Source organism: Aspergillus costaricaensis (genome assembly GCF_003184835.1).
Source record: "Aspergillus costaricaensis CBS 115574 unplaced genomic scaffold BO79scaffold_21, whole genome shotgun sequence".
NCBI classification, from domain to species: domain Eukaryota; kingdom Fungi; phylum Ascomycota; class Eurotiomycetes; order Eurotiales; family Aspergillaceae; genus Aspergillus; species Aspergillus costaricensis.
Window position 1 is genome coordinate 112,214 of NW_020291821.1, and position 18,757 is coordinate 130,970.

Consider the following 18,757-nt stretch of genomic DNA (forward strand, 5'->3'; position numbering starts at 1 on the left):
ACCATCATACCATCCGCAATACAGGAACCGCGATCGACACCACCACTACCAAAGCCGGAAGATATCGGAAAAAGGACGCGGCAACGGAAAAAGTCCCTGGGTTTACAGCCAACTCTCAACCCACGTTATCAGGCAGATCTCTACCCAGCAATCAAACCAACCTTGGTACGATCCGTCCCAGGTCCTCGGACCCAGTCCGCTTCGATCGCAGCAAACTCTATTTCGCTTCGTGCCGATATCGCGTATGACGTGTTTTCTTTTTGGGGAAGCCACCCTCGTAAAAGGGAAATACGGTATATTGTGGCTGGAGTCGTAATCAACCACGGGGTTACTCTAAGACCTCGTTGCCGGTTATGCATGCCTGTCGATCCTATCGCCTCCAGGTGCAAGACCTTATAATTACCACTATACTTCTTTAGGAAGTATGTGCGTTGAGGTCCGGGCCCGCTATTCTGCAGTACTCAGCCTGGACCATTCACTGACCCTACGGGGTGTTTAACAATTCGTAGCGAATTTATGCACACTGGTATTGAATAATTACCATTGTGCTATTATTAGTCGCGTCTTGACAAGAAGACCGATCTAGCTCCATTGCGTCAATCATCTACTTACGATAGTCAACAGCTACTCCTTCTGCCACATCGTGAGATGATCAAAAGCCTATCAAACGGGCCTAGATTCCACTAACCGCACCTCCACATCTTCAGACCCCCGCCTCTACAACGTCCCAAAGACACGAAGGCCTCGTAATCGATGATCTTGCTCGCGCCACAGACAAAGACCATCGGTGTCTCCGAGTTCCATCTCTGCTCTAGAACCATCAATATGGAAAAGACAATGGTTTGACAGATTGTCTCCATGACGAGTTCATTGTCCAAGGACTCCTTTGTGCTCTGAACCTTGGCTTGCATCTTGGACTATGTGCAATGGCGCCAGGGACGCAAGTACCTTGGTATGAACATTGGAGTGATGGCGTCTACCATCCTTCTGGCAATAGGGGCGTAGTTGTTGGCAAAGGAGACCTGTGGAAGACCCTTTCAGGCTCAACAATGGATGAAGATAGAGTCCAGACTTCGGTCTTTCGCCATTGAGCCCAAGATCTTAGTATCGGGGTCGGGGAGGCCGATGTCAATCACGTATCTTTACGTCTGCATTGGAGGAACTCTGGATCTGAATGATGCTTGGAGATGCCGTTTCCGGGAATGACGATCCCGGGGAGGCGATTCCCCGGAAAGAGAGAAAGTCGGGGAGTTGGAGAACACGGAGTTCGCCTTTCCTTTGGACTGGATCTCGATGTGGCACGTCTTGGAGGTATTGTGTCGGGGGTGGAAGCCGGTTAGGACCATGGATAGGCTTGGAGGGAAGGGTCCGGATCGGGATCTTTGTCTCATTGTGGGTTTAGCTGTCGGGATTGGGCGAGTTGGGTGGTGGTGGCTGAGATGGGGTAGACCCTGGGGTATACGAGGTGATGTTTTAGTGCTGACCTGGTACACAAGACGGTGAGAAAAATAGACGGAATGAGTTGTGAGGAATTATATAGGATTGCTACAAACGTGACTATATTGAAGGTAGGTATTGTTTGCTACCTAGTTTACTACTATGTACAACCCTCCTAGACGTGCTAGTCTTGACGACTGTTGTTAATTTGCTACAGGGGTGAGAAATTAGTTCAATGGTAAGTACTAAAAACTACTAGTCTACTGACAGATGCACTGGCAATCCTGATAGGCAAGCCATCCAATCACGATCTGGCCATTCCTTGTCCTTCAGGAAGCGGAGTGGAGATTGTGGAATAACTCAATACGTGAAGTATCCCACGCTGTAATATCCCAAGGGATGGCCCATTTCCAATACTTCAACGGACGAGTGTATTGCGCATTACGCATTAGGACCAATTATGCGCGGTGCAGCAAACATAGTAGTACGCAATCGCAGGCCTCACTGCCTCAGGCTTTGTGTAACGTTCGGAAGAGGTCCGGGTTCTCCGACATCCGTTTATTCCCGTTCCATAAAGAAAAAAAAGGGGCACAGCGCCACTGTGGAAGAACCCTGTTTTATGCTGTGTTTTTATTTTTTTTTTTTATGTGGAAACTCAAAATCTATCTGAATGATTGCCACAGCTGGACCTCACCTGGTAGATTTTCTTATTTTTATTTTCGGAGAGTGGAAGTGTAAATCTATCGAAAATTACAGCGTAAATGCAATCGTGGCTGTCCGTTTCGGTATTTTTTCTCGAGCGGTGAACATACCCATTGTAGCCCGTTTCAAGATGTAACACCACCGGGGCCACGCTAACACTGCCTCGTTGGCTTTAGCGCACCCCACCAAAACCAGGGTGATTGTGGTGGTTGGAGTATCCGTGAGTACCGGTCAGCATCAACGGCTGGAAACGGAGATAGTACATACCTCCTAGTCTCCTACTCTATGCTTTGTTTGTGGCATGCTCAGCTCGCTCCCGTCTGGCCAGCTCGGGATTTAGCGACTAGCTTCATATGCATGTGGAGCTGGAAGTCTTCGCTCCAAATGTCTGAACTCTGAAGACCGTGACGGCATGGCCGACTTGCCCCCACCTAATGAGCTTGTCGACATCATACTAATCCAACGGTCTTAGTTGTCGCAATGATCTCGCTTTGCCCCTCGGCTAAACATCAGTCATCTGCAGCTTTTGTTTCGCTCTTCTCCTGACTGTTTCGCTCTTCCTCTTGTGTTGGGGTCACTGACACTGACAAGGAAGAAAAGCCTACTCACAATGGATCCTATTCGAGCGGAAGCTATTCACAACGAGAGACATGTCAAGGTGGTCTGCGTGGGTGCAGGTGCTTCTGGGTTGTGTCTGGCATACAAGCTGCAGAGGTCTTTCCAGAACTACGATCTCACTGTACGTTACCTATAGTATTATTCCCTGTTTCTCTATACCTGCTCTTCTAACCTTGAATGCAGATCTACGAGAAGAACCCTGAGGTCTCTGGCACCTGGTACGAAAACCGCTACCCAGGCTGCGCCTGTGATGTTCCCTCCCACAACTATGTCTACTCCTTTGAACCCAAAGCAGACTGGTCATCTGTATACGCGGGGTCCAGCGAAATTAGAGGGTACTTTAATGATTTTGCGAACAAGTACGGCCTGCGGAAATACATCCACACTTCGCACATCGTCACCGAAACCACCTGGATCGAGGAGTCCGGCCAGTGGCAAGTGACGGCGACTGACCTGAAAACGGGTCGCACAGTACATGACTGGTGTCACATTCTGATTCATGCGACGGGCTATCTCAATAAGCCTGCTTGGCCCGAAATTCCGGGATTGGGCGATTTCAAGGGCATTAAGCTACACAGTGCGATGTACGATGAGAGCGTATCGCTCGGAGGGAAGAATGTTTTGCTGATCGGGGCGGGTTCATCAGCTGTTCAGATTCTCCCTGCCATTCAACCTATTGTTAACAATGTGAAAATCTTTATCCGCTCGCCAACGTGGCTGCTGCCGGATATTAGCACCGAGGCGGGCAAGTTCCCCGAGGAGCAGATTGAGCACTTTGTGAACAATCCAGAGAGTGTGACAGAACTGCGCAGGGATAATGAACGGACGATGAATAGTATCTTCAGTACGTTGACAGTACCCGTATTGACAGTGACTGTTGCTGACTATTACGAACAGCCATGTATCTCAAGGATACTATACTTCAGGAGCAGGCCAAAGGTCTCCTGACATCGGTGATGAAGAACGCCTTTCAAGATCAAGAAATGGAAGACCGTTTGATACCGAACTTCTCTGTTGGTTGCAAGCGTGTGGTGCCATCGGGCTTCAGGTATCTAAATGTGAGGACTCCACACCCCTGATTGTTCAAGGTGATACTAACACGCGTGGTAGACCCTCAAAAAAGAGAACGTCGACGTGGTCTACGGTGGTGTGACATCCGTAACACCATCTGGGTGCGTCAGCGAAGACGGGATGGAGCATCAAGGCGACATCATCATCTGTGCCACCGGGTTTGACACTTCCTACATACCGCGCTACCCTGTCATTGGACCCAATGGTCGCAACCTGCAGACAGAATGGGCCGAGTCGATCATGGGCTACATGGGAATAGGTATTGCCGAGTTCCCCAACACCTTTACCATGCTTGGCCCCTACACGCCTGTTTCCAATGGTCCGACCATGGTCGCGATTGAAGCTCAAGCAGACTACATCTGTTCCTTTATCGACCGTTACCAAACGGAGCCCATTCATAGCATGGCTCTTAAGCGGGATGTCTGCGCTGAGTTCAAGGAGCATGTCGGCTCCTTCATGCAAAAAGCCGTTTGGACGGATAATTGCCGCAACTCCCACAACAACCATACCATCGGCGGTCGCGTTCCCACGACTTGGCCTGGAAGCACTCTACACTATCTTGAGGCAATGAGAGAGCCACGTGCTGATGACTGGGATATCAAGTACAATGGAAATCGATTCTCATGGTTGGGAATTGGCGTTTCCCAGACAGAGTGGGATCCGACTGCTGATCTAGGATATTATATCCGGCAATCGGATGATGGACCCTGGCACAGTCGGCGCAAGCGGAATTTGGCCATTGCCAAAACAGGTAGCATGGCTCCGCGTGCTCTTCATAGACAGGCAAAGCTTGCAGCCAAAGAGAAATCCCAAGGCACCAAAGCTGATGTGCCGGACCAGATGCTGAAAGCACAGGCCGAGCCAGTGTCTGAAGCGACAGCGTGATGTGAGACTGAACAACAATAAGGGTTTATGGAGGTCAATCGATCCACCACTCCTTTCTCTGCATTTCGGAACCAAAAGCTTGTCTTCTTCATTGACATGGTGCCGTCATCTGAGTTTGACAGTCAAGGTAATATGCCTTACATTCTCGTCAACACTCGGAATTCCACGACTTAGCAAACGTGGTCACCACCATATAAAGTACCTTTATGGTGCACACTCATGAGAGCCGAATCTGGATTTTTACTTGAGTCACGATCCGGGATCCGGGATCGACAGGCAGCCCAGGCTTCGATTATACTGAGGCCACACCCGACTCAATATCCCCAATCACGGAGTGTCAACGTATCACATGCCGACTATGTTAGGACCTCTTCATAGCCTTTATGAATATGCTAGGCGGAATCTAAATTTACATTCAAGCTATACTCCGCATTTCACCACATGAAGTGGAAATACTACATGACTGAAACATCATTCCTCCGTACATTGCCATTGCACCTCACACGAGTACTTATTCCTATAGTTACTTAAGTTGTCAAGTAATGCGTCTCTACTATTTGTGCCTCTCACTTGTTATTGCAGAGATCTTCCAGCAATTGGGCCAGCTACTGCGATCAGTATGCCCTGGCAGTTATCGGGCTCCGGAATACCTGAATGAATCCCATACGACGAGCCATCATTATACGAGCATGCAAGGCTTCATCTAAGGTAATGTATATTGATCATTGCATGATGCATATCTTCTAGCAGCCAGATACTAGGCAGTTTATTGAAATCCTCGGAGTTGTTTGGACCGACTCTTTCGAGTAAGTGCTTATCCAGCTTCCAGCACGCAACCGTCAAGCTCGGGTTTCTTATGTCCGGAGGTTCAACTGCTAACGATCAACTTCCAGCTGAACGGAGTCAAAGCCGCCACCACAAATGGCGAGACCTGGAACAAATCGGCAGCAAATCCCTTTTTACTCAATCGGCACCTGCTGTCTCCACTCCAACGGTGATCTGCGGCTTGTCATACTACAATCGTCCCGGACCGGGATTTGTCCATTATTATCGGCTGGGGATTCTATCCACATAGCATACTCTACTATACCCCATTTTTCACTGACAGCAGGTTTTCGGACGTTCCTAAAGCCGAAATCCGTACTCTCCCCATGTCTGCATCCCGGCTTTACCTCTCAGGGCTAGTCCAATGCGACGCTGTCTTGGGGCCTCCACTTCTCGGAGCTTTGAAAGGCGCGAAGCTCCGCTGCAGGTTGTTGCAACGGTCCAGGGTAGATCCCCTGGCAGCTATTCAAGCTAACATATATATAGTACGTACCTGATCACGCCATATAGCTCCAAAATGAGCCAATATTCTAAGCTTCCAATTGCTCTGTCCGCAGCCAATCTAGACACCAGAGAATAAGGAACGGCCCTGGTATAACCTAGATTGAACTTATCAATCAATCGATTCGACAATCATGGAAAGCCACAACTCACCTCGCCGTCTTCTCTTGGTCAGCGTTCCCCGCACTGCGTCCAATCTGCTTCTGAAGATCCTCAACATCCCCGGCCAACCCAACGCATTCGCAGCCGATCGGGGCGGCTATTTCTTCTACAACGCCTTTCACGCCGTTGCTAAAGACGGACGCCTCACACAGGCCCCCTCTGAATGGACCGATGAAGCGAAACACGAGGTCCAATCAACCTTCCAAGAATGCTTTGACCATCTAGAGGAGACCTGCGCTCTAGCTGAGCGGGAGAACAAGACCATGTTCGCCAAGGAGCACTCCTTCTGGCTCTCCAACCCCATGGCCTTCATGCAAGCTATACACGGACCCGAGAAGGGCCCTTATGACTTTTCCACCTTCCACGTCAACGTCCCTAGCTCGTATGGTACGACGAGGACGTTTTCCACCAACAACAAAACCGTCCTTCCGGACGAGTACCTCCGCACATGGACAATGGCATTCATCATCCGCCATCCAGCCATAGTATTTCCCTCTTTCTGTCGTGCCATGAATAAGATCTCCGATATGGGTGTCATGGACACCAAGATACTACCCGGAACTCTACTCACCAACATGACCCTCCACTGGACCCGGTCACTCTTCGACTGGTCCCTCGAGCAAACCGGCTCAACTCCGCTCCTTCTGGACGCCTACGATGTGGTCCACAACCCGGATGCTATCACCAAGTTCTGTCGATTGGCAGGACTCGACCCTAGCAAGCTTCAATTCCAATGGGAGAGCGGGGTGCATGCGGATAGCGTCGCACGACCGAATGGGGCCTCCCAGGGCGTGTTTGACTGGGATACAGGAAAGTCTGTTATGTTGTCGACATTGAATGAATCGTCAGGTGTCATGAAGAGCAAAGAGCCAGCCGTAGTGGATATACCCACTGAGGTTAAGAAGTGGCAATTGGAGTTTGGGGAGGAAATGGCGCAGTTGATCGAGAAGGCGGTCAGTGATGCGATGCCGGATTATGAGTATCTTCGAGCGAGGAGAGTGACTGTTTAGATAATTTTAGCCAGAGTGGCTACTTAGTGGGTCTATGTTACTGTGAATAGTCCCAACTATCCTTTGGTTGACAGCTACATACAAGTAGTACAATGAATTGGCATTTGGCAGGATCTACACAGCCCCGCCAACGCCCAGGCTTGGCTCGGCGTAATGACAATCAATCTTTTCTTTCCCGTCTTCAAGCTGCTCTTTCTGCTCATGATCCTCTCTTCACTCTTACCTACCACAGGCTCCAGAGCATCTCCCCTAAACGAACATCACCTACACCCATAATCCAATCCATGGCATCTGCCGTGGAACCCAGCAGCACCAGCGGGTCTGTGGACCCCGCGACCGCAGCTGCCCGCCATGTCCCTGACCATGACGTCACCGAGAAGCAAGCGAGGGCGGCGCAAACCATCCAGGTCGGCCTCTACTCTCGCTACATTCTGCAATACTCTTAACAATAACTTCATGATATAGAGGATATATCGCGGCTATCGCACGCGACGGGAACTTCACGGACTAGATCTCTCTGCGTCGACGTCACGATGGAAAGATGTAGGCTCTTCCCGGACCCTGCGCTTTCTATGAACCATGCTAAATGATGTTGTCTTGTCGCTGTACCAGGCCGTGAAAGAAGCAGAATGGCGACAACTACACCGACCATCTGCGCCAGCTGAAGATGTGGATAGCACCGCGAACGCACGTCGGAATTGGCTCCGCGCTGTGAGTGTCGCGAAGCGAGCTGGGGGGGATGACGATGAGGATCTCGAGTCGAAGACAGCTAGGACGGGTAGTCATACTATGGGAGAAAATGTCTCAAGGACGGAGGGCTCCTCGCCCAGTATTCTCCACCATGATCTCCCGGCTGGCACTACGGCCAAGATGATGGATTTGCAATACTTTCTGGAGATGGTGGACTTGAAACATCGACATGGGAGTAATTTGCGGGTTTATCATATCTATTGGAAGAATTCGCCTACGAATCAGAATTTCTTTTACTGGTTGGATTATGGGGAGGGAAGTGGGTTGGATTTGCCTCAGTGTCCGAGAGAGAAATTGGAGAGACAGCAGGTGAGGTATTTGTCGCGAGAGGAGCGGATGAATTATCTGGTTGAGGTGGATGAGGCGGGGAAGCTTCGGTGGGCGAAGAATGGGGAGCTTATTTGGACGGATAATGCCCGGTTCAAGGATAGTTTGAGGGGTGTTGTCCATGTTGAAGAGGACGCGCCGAGGTTTAGGGGGAATACGGACGATGGAAGTCCGGTGTTGTCGGAGATGAGTGACTCGTTGGAGTCATCGTCAGGATATAGCTCGCTTAGTGAACATGAGGATGCTTTGGGGAAGCAGGAGAAGGATGATTATCAGGCGACAAAGGTGGGACAGAAGTTAGCGCATGTCAGTCCGGGAACGATCCTCAAGACCCTGAAGGGCAAGTCGTCGAAGAAGGAGGATATGTGGATCTTTGTAAGTCTGTCGCTGTTGCTTCGTTATTCTGCGCTATGTTCTGGGCCGTGCAGCTAACAAGGCAGGTTGCTGATACTACCTTCCGGCTGTTTGTGGGCATCAAAGAGTCCGGGGCCTTTCAGCACTCTTCATTTCTGCGAGGGGCTCGCATCGCAGCTGCTGGGTTGATTAGAATAAGAAACGGACAGCTACGTAGTCTAGCGCCCTTGAGGTATATACCCTCGTTATGCTCTAGTGCCTCAGCTGACATCAACAGTGGCCATTATCGTCCCCCTGCCGCCAACTTCCGCGCCTTCATCCATTCGCTACAAGATCAAGGTGTCGACATGTCACACGTCTCAATCAGCAAGTCATACGCTGTCTTGGCAGGTATAGAAGGTTACACGCGAGCGAAGCGAAAGGTGCGCGCATTGCAAGAGAAGGTGGACGGTGCGAAGCACAGGTTACACCAGAGACATGAGGGAGACGAGAGTCATCAGCGCGGCGAGAGTACCATCAATAAAAACGAAGCGAATGATGCGGCCGAGCAGGCTACGTCTGGAGGAAACGATACTCGTACAAAAAGGAGCTTCGATCTTCCATTTCGTCAGAAACCGATCTGAGACAGCATTAGTACAGGATGCTAAAAGAAGCTCAATCATCATTTGACGAGATATCACAGAGGAACACCCACATCCAAATTCTTCATATTCCCACCTCACCCTCCCCACGACTGTCCTTCTGCTCCAACAACCAGTCCTTCATATCAAAGCCCTCCTCTTTCAAGAGCCCCGGATCCGCATTCCACACAAATGTCACCCCAGGGACCTTCGACCCATCCCTAAACTCAATAAGACACCCTTTCTTCCGATACATATCCGTCTCATACTCTGCCAAGCGATCCTCCTCCACCTGCGAACGCACCTTATACCCGACCCCGTAAATCGGCTTTTCGGGACATCCGTCCAACAGCGCCGGAAATTCACCCCACATTCTCATTCCGTGTTCCATTATCATCGCTGGCCGGACGGCCGGTTTATCTTGACGATTGAGCACCTTTGCTAAGAAGGAAGGGTCGCTGAGGCTGCCATAGAAGAAGAAATAATGCGGTTGGAAAAGTTGGGGGTCATGCTGTGTATCTGTAGCGGAGCGATCTGATGCCGTTGTTTCTGATGTTGCGGAGGGGAACGGGGTGGATTGTTGTTGTGTGTTTGTTGCTGCTGAAGACATTCTTCTTCACGATGTATATTATATTCCCGATTAATAGTTATTATGAGCTCTGATATTTTCAAAAGACAACTGCACCGAGAGACGAACAATTAAAACCCCTTTAGTACATAGACAGAGTGATGTCAGCATGTCGAACATGTGATAGTCCTCCTCATAACAAGCTTTCCATATTCGTGGCTCACCCGCTTTTGTTGGAAAGGTTATCTTGCCCGGGGTCGCTTAATCTGGCTTCTTTCGGCGCTGGAATGATTACTCATTCCACCCGGCGATATGAAGAACATGATAGACTGGCAAGCAGTACATCCCGATTATATAGCTAAATAAAGTCATGTTACTCTATATTAGTGAGCTTGGATAGAGAAATATCGTTACATACAAATGATTCACTGTGAAACCAGTCCCTGGTCCACATGGCACAAATCTGTTATATCAACCGCATCTTAGCGTTAGCAGCAGTTGTCGGTATGACCAGTTTCGTGGGAAGGTATTAACCCCAGGGCATGATAGTGCGACTAGCTAGTTGCCATTAACGAAGATGTGATCTTTTACATCAACTTCACAACCCTGGCTGCTCGGAAAGCTGCTTTCCGAATCGCATTTATCATCACTCAACGATGGACTGGCCAGCCCCGGTCGTCAGTTAAGAGCAGACACATACTATTACGCAATCAATGCTTGATCTGTCAGCCTTGCCGTAAGGCTGAAGGGAATGATCGAGTTGTCCAAGACCGTTCGTCGAGTGGGACGACGGATCAGAAGGCCCGAGGCATGATACCACACATCCGGTGGAAAGGCCTGCTCGCAGTCCCATCCAGGAATACCAGGGAATCAAGAACTTTCAACAATATCCCCGAAGCCTGGACTTAACGCCGACAAAACAAGTAAAAGACGATGAAGTTGTGGACTCGTCCGAAATTACTCTACGGCGTGACTAACCTTCTTTGAGCGACCGGCAATTCTGATACCCGCCTGCTTGCTACCTACTAAGCTCCAACCTCGCCTTTCTATCAGTAACCCCTCTCCAACTGAATGCCAAGATCACTCGGGAGGTTCGGCTTCGCTCTCGTTGGTTGGGGCAAAGTGACCAGCGAAGGAGCCCACAGGTCTGTCTGGAGACAGGCATCACGCCAGATGCAGGATGATAGGAGTGTTAGTGTTACATTAGCCTTGAACAGGATATTACTGGAGGGACTGCATTTGTCGGCCCGTTATGAATGCCACCTGTGGAAGGATTTCCGACTTGTTGCGTCTGTCGGCTCATGATATGAGCGCGATGAGGACGTGAGTAAGCTACTGGGGGTTGGTTGACGCAGCAATTGAGATCAGCTATGACACCAATCCTGTAGGACACCTCCAGAGGCATACTTGGGACACCGAATGACGCGGAAACCGCGGAAATGCAACTACCTTACGTGCTGTGCCGAGCAGTCACAATCATCCGGGCAAAAGGGATCAGATAAGACGCCTTGTCTCAGTTGATTCGCTAATATGGCCAGTGATTTGACGTTCATTACCCGCTAAGCCTGCGAGTACCACGCTAGCGCGGTATGAACCACGGGAGAAATGCAATCTCCTCACGATGCCCCTTTTTTTCATTTGCGCGCTGGGCAGAAGTGCTTACACCCTAGTCAATTGAGACATTGCACCTGCTAGATAGTAGACAGTTTATACAGGCACTCAAAAAAAATCTTCCTTTCATGTCATCACCATGGATCAATATCTTCCCAGGTTGCAACATTCGTTCGATTCGATCACGGCCAAGTCGCCAAGAAAGCTTTTGCGCGGGCACACGAAACCCGAAGGGTCCACCGGAACCACAGGCACCCATTCGCCTTATAGGGCTGGGGTGTTTTCGTCCAAACACGGCCCACTAAGGCTTAGGTTAGTCCGAGGGAGATTTGTGGGTGCCGACAACCCGTGGCAGAATAATCCCTCACCCGATGACCTGGCTTGTTGGCAGGTTTTGTTGGATATATTTAAGACACGCCGGCCCGGGATCGATCTTATCTGATGCCACCTATCTGATCTGATAACTTTCCATGGTCCTGGTCTTATTCAGCTATTGATTTTGGTGCGGAAATGGCCACCGACACCAAAGATGGTCTCGACAAGGAGAGTGTCTACCCTGTCGAGGATACCGACCGTGGTGAGTTTGAGTTTTTCTGCTTCACCCCCTGCCCCTGTTGTCGCTGCTAACACAATCACAAGCCGAGGTAGATTCCCAGACCGAAGTACTACGGGCGGCAGGCATCGGTATCCACGAAGATGACCCAACAGAACCTATCCTGACGCTGAGAATGTGGGTTCTCGGTATAGGATTCTGTATTGTGGCCAGTGGGCTGAACACACTTTACACTCTTCGGAAACCATCCATCACAATATCCTCTTCCGTGACTTTGCTGCTGGCGTACCCGCTAGGCAAGCTGTGGGAGAAGACCCTTCCGAGCTGGGATGTCAATCTCGGCGTGTGCCGATTCAACTTGAATCCTGGGCCGTTTAACCAGAAGGTGAGCAATGAATAGCCGTACGCCTGACTTGTCGTGCAACATGTGCTAATAGGTACTCGATATAGGAGCACGTTTTAGTCTACATCATGTCGAACCTCAGTATCTACGTCCGACTAGGAGCAGACGTCTTGACGGAACAACAGATGTTTTACGGATACAAAGCTGGCTGGGGCTTCCAGATCTTGATCACGTTAGGAACATTCCTGGTCGGCTTCTGCCTGGCTGGCTTCTTTCGGTCCGTGGTAGTGGCCCCTAAGGAACTTATCTGGCCGGGTGTGCTGAGCACGACTTCGCTCACGACAACGTTGCACAACTTGGCTCAAGGAGATCTACAAGGGGTGTAAGTATACTGCTATACCTGGGAAGAAGTCAAAGGTCTAATGAGAAGTAGTAAGGATACGTGGAGAATGTCTCGTTACGCATTCTTCAGTCTTGCCTTCTGCATCTCCTTCTGCTGGTACTGGTTCCCGGATTTCATCTTCCCAGCGCTAAGCTATTTCACTTTTCCGTGCTGGATCAACCCCAAGAGCACGGTGGTCAATCAGCTTTTCGGCATGGAGAGTGGTATGGGCTTGCTGCCTATCACGTTTGACTGTAAGTGCCCGGCCCATGACTGTGCCACAGCTAGGCTAATAACTCGCCAGGGAGTCAGATCTCCTACGTCGGATCACCACTGCTGATTCCGTCGTGGGCAATCATCAATGTCTTCTCCTCCCTGGTGTTCTGGATCTGGATTGTCGCTGTTGCTTGCTACTACCGCAATGTATGGTATACAGGCTACCTTCCCTTTCAGAGCTCGTCAGGTATGTAGCTTGCCGTCTGTCTGGACATGCCCTCATACTAATCATTACCTCCTCAGTCTATGATAACACCGGTGCCACGTACAAAGCATCCAAAGTGGTCAGCAAAGCGACCGGCTACAAACTGGACATCGAAAAATACAAGGCCTATTCTCCGGTACGCCGTCCTGCTACAGTTACATCCCCACGATCCCTACTGACTCAAATACTCCAGGTCTACATGCCCGTAACCTACGCCTTGAACATGTTCGGCCTATCATTCGCGACCTTGAGTTCTCTCCTAGTCTGGGTGATCCTCGAGAACCGTCACGACATAGCCGCCGGCGCTCTGCGGGTCCCTCACGTCGTGCGCAGCTATTTCTCCAAGGACAAGAAACACACCGACACCAACTCGGGACACCGCGATGTCCCGTTCCTGTGGTACCTCGGTGCAGCGGTACTGGCACTATTTATCTGCATATTCAGCGTGGAATACTGGAACGTCGAACTGCGATGGTACGGCGTCTTACTAGCTTGCGCAGTAGCTATGGTCTTTTACGGCCCGGTAAGTGTACTCCCACACCACACCCAGTTATGTCAAATCTAACATCTCAGCTCGCAATCGTATACGCGACATCCAACCTAAAAATCAACATCGACATCTTCTGCCGCATCGTCGCCGGGTTCGTCTTCGAAGGCAAAGTCCTGGCTAACATCTGGTTCTTCGACATCGGCTATATCACCACCATCAAGGGCCTCTACTTTGCAGAGGACATGAAACTTTGCGATTACTGCAAGGTACGCCTGCCACTACACACACCTCCCCCATCCCGCTATCATTGCTAACAAATCACAGATCCCACCACGCAAAGTCTTCATCGTCCAATGCGTCGGCATGATCTTCGGAACCCTCAGCTCCGTCGCCGTCCTAAACTGGAGTCTGGGCAACATCAGCAACGTGTGCACCAGCGACGCCGTCAACGGGTTCAGCTGTCCCTTCTCGAGGACAAAATTCAACACGAGTCTTATCTGGGGCGCCATCGGCCCCCGCCACTACTTCACCAACGGCATCGGCTACAGCTCCTTACTCTACTTCTTCATCATTGGCGCCGTCCTGCCCATCCCCGTTTACTTCCTCAAACGCCGCTACCCGAATTCCCTCTGGCGGAGGGTTCATATCCCGCTGTTTTTGGGTGGGTTGAATTACCTCCCTCCGGCGACGGGGACGAGTTATGGTAGTTGGGCTGTTGTGGGATTGACGTTTGGGTGGTGGATTCGGAGGAGGGTGTGGGGGTGGTGGTATAAGTATAATTTTGTGTTGAGTTCGGCGTTGGATTCGTCGGTTTCTATTGCGGGTGTGGTGATTTTCTTTGCGATTTATTTTAGTGGTGCGAGTAAGGGGTTTAGTTGGTGGGGGACGGAGGTTTATAAGGTATGTTTGTTTTCGATTCCTTTTTGGAGGGTAATGGTGGCTAATGAGGGCTGTGATAGGATACGTGCGATTATAAGGGGTGCTCGTATTTGGCTGTGCCGGAGGGGGGGAAGTTTGGGGTTTGAGGGGTTGAGGGGTTGTATATATGTAGTAGGTGAGAGAGTTGGGGTTGGTGGAGGATTAGTGGTTGCGCGTATTATATAGGGCTGGTTGAGGTAGCTGTACATATTCAAGATGCCTTATTCATTGATTATAAGTGATCCTATAAGTAAACTTGGGGTTCAGTGCTGATAAAGGTTGAAATGCTCTTGCGGGATGGGAAACATTTAGTAGAGATTAGATTCAACCGAACACCGTCTTATTACTTCACCGAATTTATTGTATTTGGTGTTGTCCATGCGCGATGTGCAAAATAATCAATTTGGTTTCTTGTTTAGGCATCATATGTACTGGTCGCGTGTCTGTTTAGGTGATACAAGTTGATCAACGTCGCTGTGGACTTGGCGTGCAGGTGCAGGGTCAATAGGGTTAAACGTGGAAATGTATTCATCTGTTCTCGTCGCTGAATTGCTTGTTAGACTATTGGGTGTCTTAGGCTCCGTTAGTAGTTGTAAGCTTATATGCAAGAAGGAAATGCCTTGTTGGCGAGTGGTGAGGTAATCTTTCTTTTGATTCCTATGTGTAGCATAACACAGAACATAGACTAGGTGTCTTATGCTCACACGTGCTCAAAGCCTGGTCGTATCCCTGTCAGCCCTGTCGTGTGTTAGCAAGATCTGGTAGCTTTCGGGAGGACGTCATGTCCACCATCTTATCAGTCCAGTCAGGCACCACGTGCGCCAGGTAGTGGAAGACCTTGGTTCACATGATTATAAGCATTTCGCGAAGTGTGTATGGAAACCGGGCATGCGTACCAGCTTAGTATTGAGCATTGCTTAGAATTGCCTGGATCCAATGCGGAGAAGAGAGTTGGAAAAAGGAAGAATCTCATTGCTGACCAACCCCTCAACACGTGCCGGGATGCTGCTGGGTGAATATCAGCGACCAGCCAATCATATTGCTAGCAGTCAGCAGGCCCCACTGGGATGGGAATGTCGGTGCCTGAGGACAAGATAGTACTGACCAATCGCTGAGGCGGAAATGCGGCACATGCATGGCTAGCGATATCTTCAGTGGCGATGGAGTTGAAGCTGAAGCTCTCCACTCACTCAGTCTGATCCCCTGCTCAGTTTAGTCTCTCCGCTTCCCTCCGGTCGCAACTAGCCGACCTGGATCGATGCATCGCCGCTCCCCGTCGGCTCCTCCGAAGCCAATTGTTGCCCGGCCTATCTACACGTGTGATCCCTTGCCTCGCTGCCTTTGCTATCGCGACCTGGAGATAAACATGTCGGTCGCGGGGGATATAAACCGGTCGGGCAGCCCCAGAATTGTCCCCCTATCAGCCAAGAATCCTCGTCTGCTTGTCACCTGAAAGCACGCGACCATGAAGGGAACTGCTGCTTCTGCCCTGCTCGTCGCTCTCTCCGCGACGGCCGCCCAGGCCCGTCCGGTGGTCGACGAGCGTTTCCCCTACACTGGACCTGCCGTCCCGATCGGCGACTGGGTCGATCCCACCATCAATGGAAATGGCAAGGGTTTCCCTCGTCTGGTTGAACCTCCGGCAGTCAAGCCGGCCACCGCCAATCCCAGGAACAACGTCAATGTGATTTCTCTGTCCTACATCCCCAAGGGCATGCACATTCACTACCAGACCCCCTTCGGTCTGGGCCAGCTGCCTGCTATTCGTTGGGGGAAGGACCCTCGCAATTTGAACAGCACTGCGCAGGGCTACTCCCACACGTATGTATACCACTACTAGCTGGTATGGCTGTATGCTGACGGATTTAGATACGACCGCACTCCTTCCTGCTCACAAGTCAAGGCAGTCACCCAGTGCAGTCAATTCTTCCACGAGGTTAGTATTGACGGTCTGGAGCCCGACACCACCTACTACTACCAGATCCCTGCCGCCAATGGCACCACCCAGTCGGAGGTCCTCAGCTTCAAGACTAGCCGTCCTGCCGGTCACCCCGGTTCCTTTAGCGTCGCTGTGTTGAATGATATGGGATACACCAATGCTCATGGCACACACAAACAGCTGGTCAAGGCTGCCACTGAAGGAACTGCCTTCGCCTGGCACGGTGGTGACCTCAGTTACGCTGATGACTGGTACTCGGGTATCCTTGCTTGTGCCGACGACTGGCCAGTCTGCTACAACGGCACCAGCTCAACTCTTCCAGGCGGTGGCCCTCTGCCAGAGGAGTACAAGAAGCCCTTGCCCGCGGGCGAAATCCCCGACCAAGGTGGCCCGCAAGGTGGTGATATGAGCGTGCTGTATGAGTCCAACTGGGATCTGTGGCAACAGTGGCTCAACAACGTCACTCTGAAGATTCCCTACATGGTCTTGCCGGGTAACCACGAAGCCTCGTGCGCCGAGTTTGACGGTCCTCATAATATCCTCACTGCTTACCTGAACGATGACATCGCCAACGGCACTGCTCCCACTGATAACCTGACCTACTACAGCTGCCCGCCTTCCCAGAGGTAGATATTCTTTCTCCTAACCCTGAGTTGTAGTGGCTAATTGTTGCAGAAACTTCACCGCTTACCAGCACCGCTTCCGCATGCCTGGTCCTGAAACTGGTGGTGTCGGTAACTTTTGGTACTCCTTCGACTACGGTCTTGCTCACTTCGTCTCCATCGACGGCGAGACCGACTTCGCCAACAGCCCTGAGTGGAACTTTGCCGAGGATGTGACCGGCAACGAGACCTTGCCCAGTGAAAGCGAGACCTTCATCACCGACAGTGGTCCGTTCGGTAACGTCAATGGCAGTGTCCACGAGACCAAGTCCTATGAGCAGTGGCACTGGCTGCAGCAGGACCTGGCCAAGGTCGATCGCAGCAAGACCCCATGGGTGATAGTCATGAGCCACCGTCCTATGTACAGTTCTGCCTACTCCTCGTACCAGCTGCACGTGCGCGAGGCGTTCGAGGGTCTACTCCTCAAGTACGGCGTTGACGCCTACCTTTCTGGGTGAGTGCCAGTGTTGCAAAGGTACCACATTTCCCGCTAACAAACTCAGTCACATCCATTGGTACGAGCGTCTCTATCCTCTGGGAGCCAACGGCACCATCGATACCGCCGCCATCGTCAACAACAACACCTACTACGCCCACAACGGCAAGTCCATCACCCATATCATCAACGGCATGGCCGGCAACATCGAGAGTCACAGCGAATTCAGCGACGGCGAGGGACTGACCAACATCACTGCCCTGCTGGACAAGGTCCACTACGGCTTCAGCAAGCTGACCATCTTCAACGAGACTGCTCTCAAGTGGGAGTTGATCCGTGGCGATGATGGCACTGTTGGTGACTCGCTGACCCTTCTGAAGCCGTCCCATGTTGCCGGTGGTAAGAAGTTCCACGCTTGAACTGTGATCTTCTTTGAAGCACGGTAACTGCTAATGACAATACTGATTGATGTGGTATGAGATCCAAATGTTTGGAATGTAATTATGGTGGAAGAAATGTGTGCATGTGTACATGACAAAAGTACTTAGTATATAATTAATCGCTTGGGTTAATGCATCGTCGTCAAGTAGCTTTTGCTGTCTCTTATAGTTCCTCGTATCACCTCCTTTCCATGAATAAAAGTCACATGTTGGATTGGTCGAGCGATGCAATTGCCAGATATGGGATGAGCACTGCGTTGCATCAGGTGACACTATTACAACATCGTAAGTACTGTGTCCGCCATACTTACATCTGTAGATAAGCCAATACTAGTATCACTTGTACCTTTTATGTCTCCTTACTCGATATTACTAGCTTATGCATCCCAATGAACCCCAATAAGCCACTCCTTCCTACTAGTCCTCCGCAGGAGAGTATACTACTATACCTGGCCTCTACAGGACATCGGAATGACCCAAGCTATATTATCTCACTGCTTAATGATCCAAGCAGACTCTATCTCTGCCAGAGACGAGATGGCTCTCGCCGTGCAGAAGCAGGACATTCCCAGAACTAATGCTGCTGAGACGCAATATTCCTTGAAGTCCAAGATAATATTCAGTATGAATGCAGCACTATCTTCAACTATAAAAGGCAGAGGGGATACACAT

General features: G+C 50.6%; 6 protein-coding genes across 6 annotated transcripts; 4 read left to right on the forward strand and 2 right to left on the reverse strand.

Annotated features, from left to right (window-relative positions):
• Positions 1–2,644: 2,644 nt before the first annotated feature.
• Positions 2,645–4,823, forward strand: BO79DRAFT_29911 (flavin-containing monooxygenase). The gene is made up of 4 exons (XM_025689035.1): positions 2,645–2,878; positions 2,941–3,601; positions 3,655–3,815; positions 3,868–4,823. The coding sequence occupies exons 1-4, from the start codon at positions 2,750–2,752 to the stop codon at positions 4,711–4,713; spliced, it is 1,797 nt and encodes a 598-aa protein (XP_025538146.1). The 5' UTR covers positions 2,645–2,749; the 3' UTR covers positions 4,714–4,823.
• A 1,190-nt stretch (positions 4,824–6,013) lies between these two features.
• Positions 6,014–7,385, forward strand: BO79DRAFT_209752 (uncharacterized protein). Its single transcript, XM_025682660.1, has one exon. It carries the CDS (start codon positions 6,174–6,176, stop codon positions 7,209–7,211), a length of 1,038 nt encoding a protein of 345 aa, XP_025538147.1. The 5' UTR covers positions 6,014–6,173; the 3' UTR covers positions 7,212–7,385.
• A 1,944-nt stretch (positions 7,386–9,329) lies between these two features.
• Positions 9,330–10,307, reverse strand: BO79DRAFT_29935 (gamma-glutamylcyclotransferase family protein). Its single transcript, XM_025689037.1, has 4 exons — positions 10,249–10,307; positions 10,055–10,188; positions 9,960–9,970; positions 9,330–9,873 (listed from the first exon to the last, which is right to left on the reverse strand). Exon 4 carries the CDS (start codon positions 9,870–9,872, stop codon positions 9,348–9,350), a length of 525 nt encoding a protein of 174 aa, XP_025538148.1. The 5' UTR covers position 9,873; positions 9,960–9,970; positions 10,055–10,188; positions 10,249–10,307; the 3' UTR covers positions 9,330–9,347.
• BO79DRAFT_29920 (uncharacterized protein) lies at positions 9,966–10,760 on the reverse strand. The gene is made up of 4 exons (XM_025689036.1): positions 10,531–10,760; positions 10,249–10,293; positions 10,055–10,188; positions 9,966–9,970 (listed from the first exon to the last, which is right to left on the reverse strand). The coding sequence occupies exons 1-3, from the start codon at positions 10,681–10,683 to the stop codon at positions 10,126–10,128; spliced, it is 261 nt and encodes an 86-aa protein (XP_025538149.1). The 5' UTR covers positions 10,684–10,760; the 3' UTR covers positions 9,966–9,970; positions 10,055–10,125.
• A 1,135-nt stretch (positions 10,761–11,895) lies between these two features.
• Positions 11,896–14,715, forward strand: BO79DRAFT_197318 (sexual differentiation process protein Isp4; the record flags this gene model as incomplete). The annotated part of the gene is made up of 10 exons (XM_025681258.1): positions 11,896–12,018; positions 12,081–12,379; positions 12,445–12,719; positions 12,771–12,973; positions 13,024–13,182; positions 13,239–13,336; positions 13,394–13,723; positions 13,774–13,956; positions 14,015–14,590; positions 14,650–14,715. The coding sequence occupies exons 1-10, from the start codon at positions 11,952–11,954 to the stop codon at positions 14,713–14,715; spliced, it is 2,256 nt and encodes a 751-aa protein (XP_025538150.1). The 5' UTR covers positions 11,896–11,951.
• A 1,192-nt stretch (positions 14,716–15,907) lies between these two features.
• On the forward strand, positions 15,908–18,198 carry BO79DRAFT_197322 (purple acid phosphatase family protein). The gene is made up of 4 exons (XM_025681259.1): positions 15,908–16,429; positions 16,478–17,173; positions 17,223–17,663; positions 17,713–18,198. The coding sequence occupies exons 1-4, from the start codon at positions 16,074–16,076 to the stop codon at positions 18,062–18,064; spliced, it is 1,845 nt and encodes a 614-aa protein (XP_025538151.1). The 5' UTR covers positions 15,908–16,073; the 3' UTR covers positions 18,065–18,198.
• The last annotated feature ends 559 nt before the right edge of the window (positions 18,199–18,757 follow it).

Coding starts and splice junctions, on each gene's coding strand:
- BO79DRAFT_29911 (XM_025689035.1), top strand. CDS start 2,750: ATGGATCCTATTCGAGCGGAAGCTATTCACAACGAGAGACATGTCAAG. Junction 2,879..2,940: donor TCCAGAACTACGATCTCACT/GTACGTTACCTA, acceptor CCTTGAATGCAG/ATCTACGAGAAGAACCCTGA. Junction 3,816..3,867: donor CGGGCTTCAGGTATCTAAAT/GTGAGGACTCCA, acceptor CACGCGTGGTAG/ACCCTCAAAAAAGAGAACGT.
- BO79DRAFT_209752 (XM_025682660.1), top strand. CDS start 6,174: ATGGAAAGCCACAACTCACCTCGCCGTCTTCTCTTGGTCAGCGTTCCC.
- BO79DRAFT_29935 (XM_025689037.1), bottom strand. CDS start 9,872: ATGTCTTCAGCAGCAACAAACACACAACAACAATCCACCCCGTTCCCC.
- BO79DRAFT_29920 (XM_025689036.1), bottom strand. CDS start 10,683: ATGGGACTGCGAGCAGGCCTTTCCACCGGATGTGTGGTATCATGCCTC. Junction 10,294..10,530: donor CAAGCATTGATTGCGTAATA/GTATGTGTCTGC, acceptor TTGATATAACAG/ATTTGTGCCATGTGGACCAG. Junction 10,189..10,248: donor GGTTTCACAGTGAATCATTT/GTATGTAACGAT, acceptor GACTTTATTTAG/CTATATAATCGGGATGTACT.
- BO79DRAFT_197322 (XM_025681259.1), top strand. CDS start 16,074: ATGAAGGGAACTGCTGCTTCTGCCCTGCTCGTCGCTCTCTCCGCGACG. Junction 16,430..16,477: donor GCGCAGGGCTACTCCCACAC/GTATGTATACCA, acceptor TGACGGATTTAG/ATACGACCGCACTCCTTCCT. Junction 17,664..17,712: donor GTTGACGCCTACCTTTCTGG/GTGAGTGCCAGT, acceptor TAACAAACTCAG/TCACATCCATTGGTACGAGC.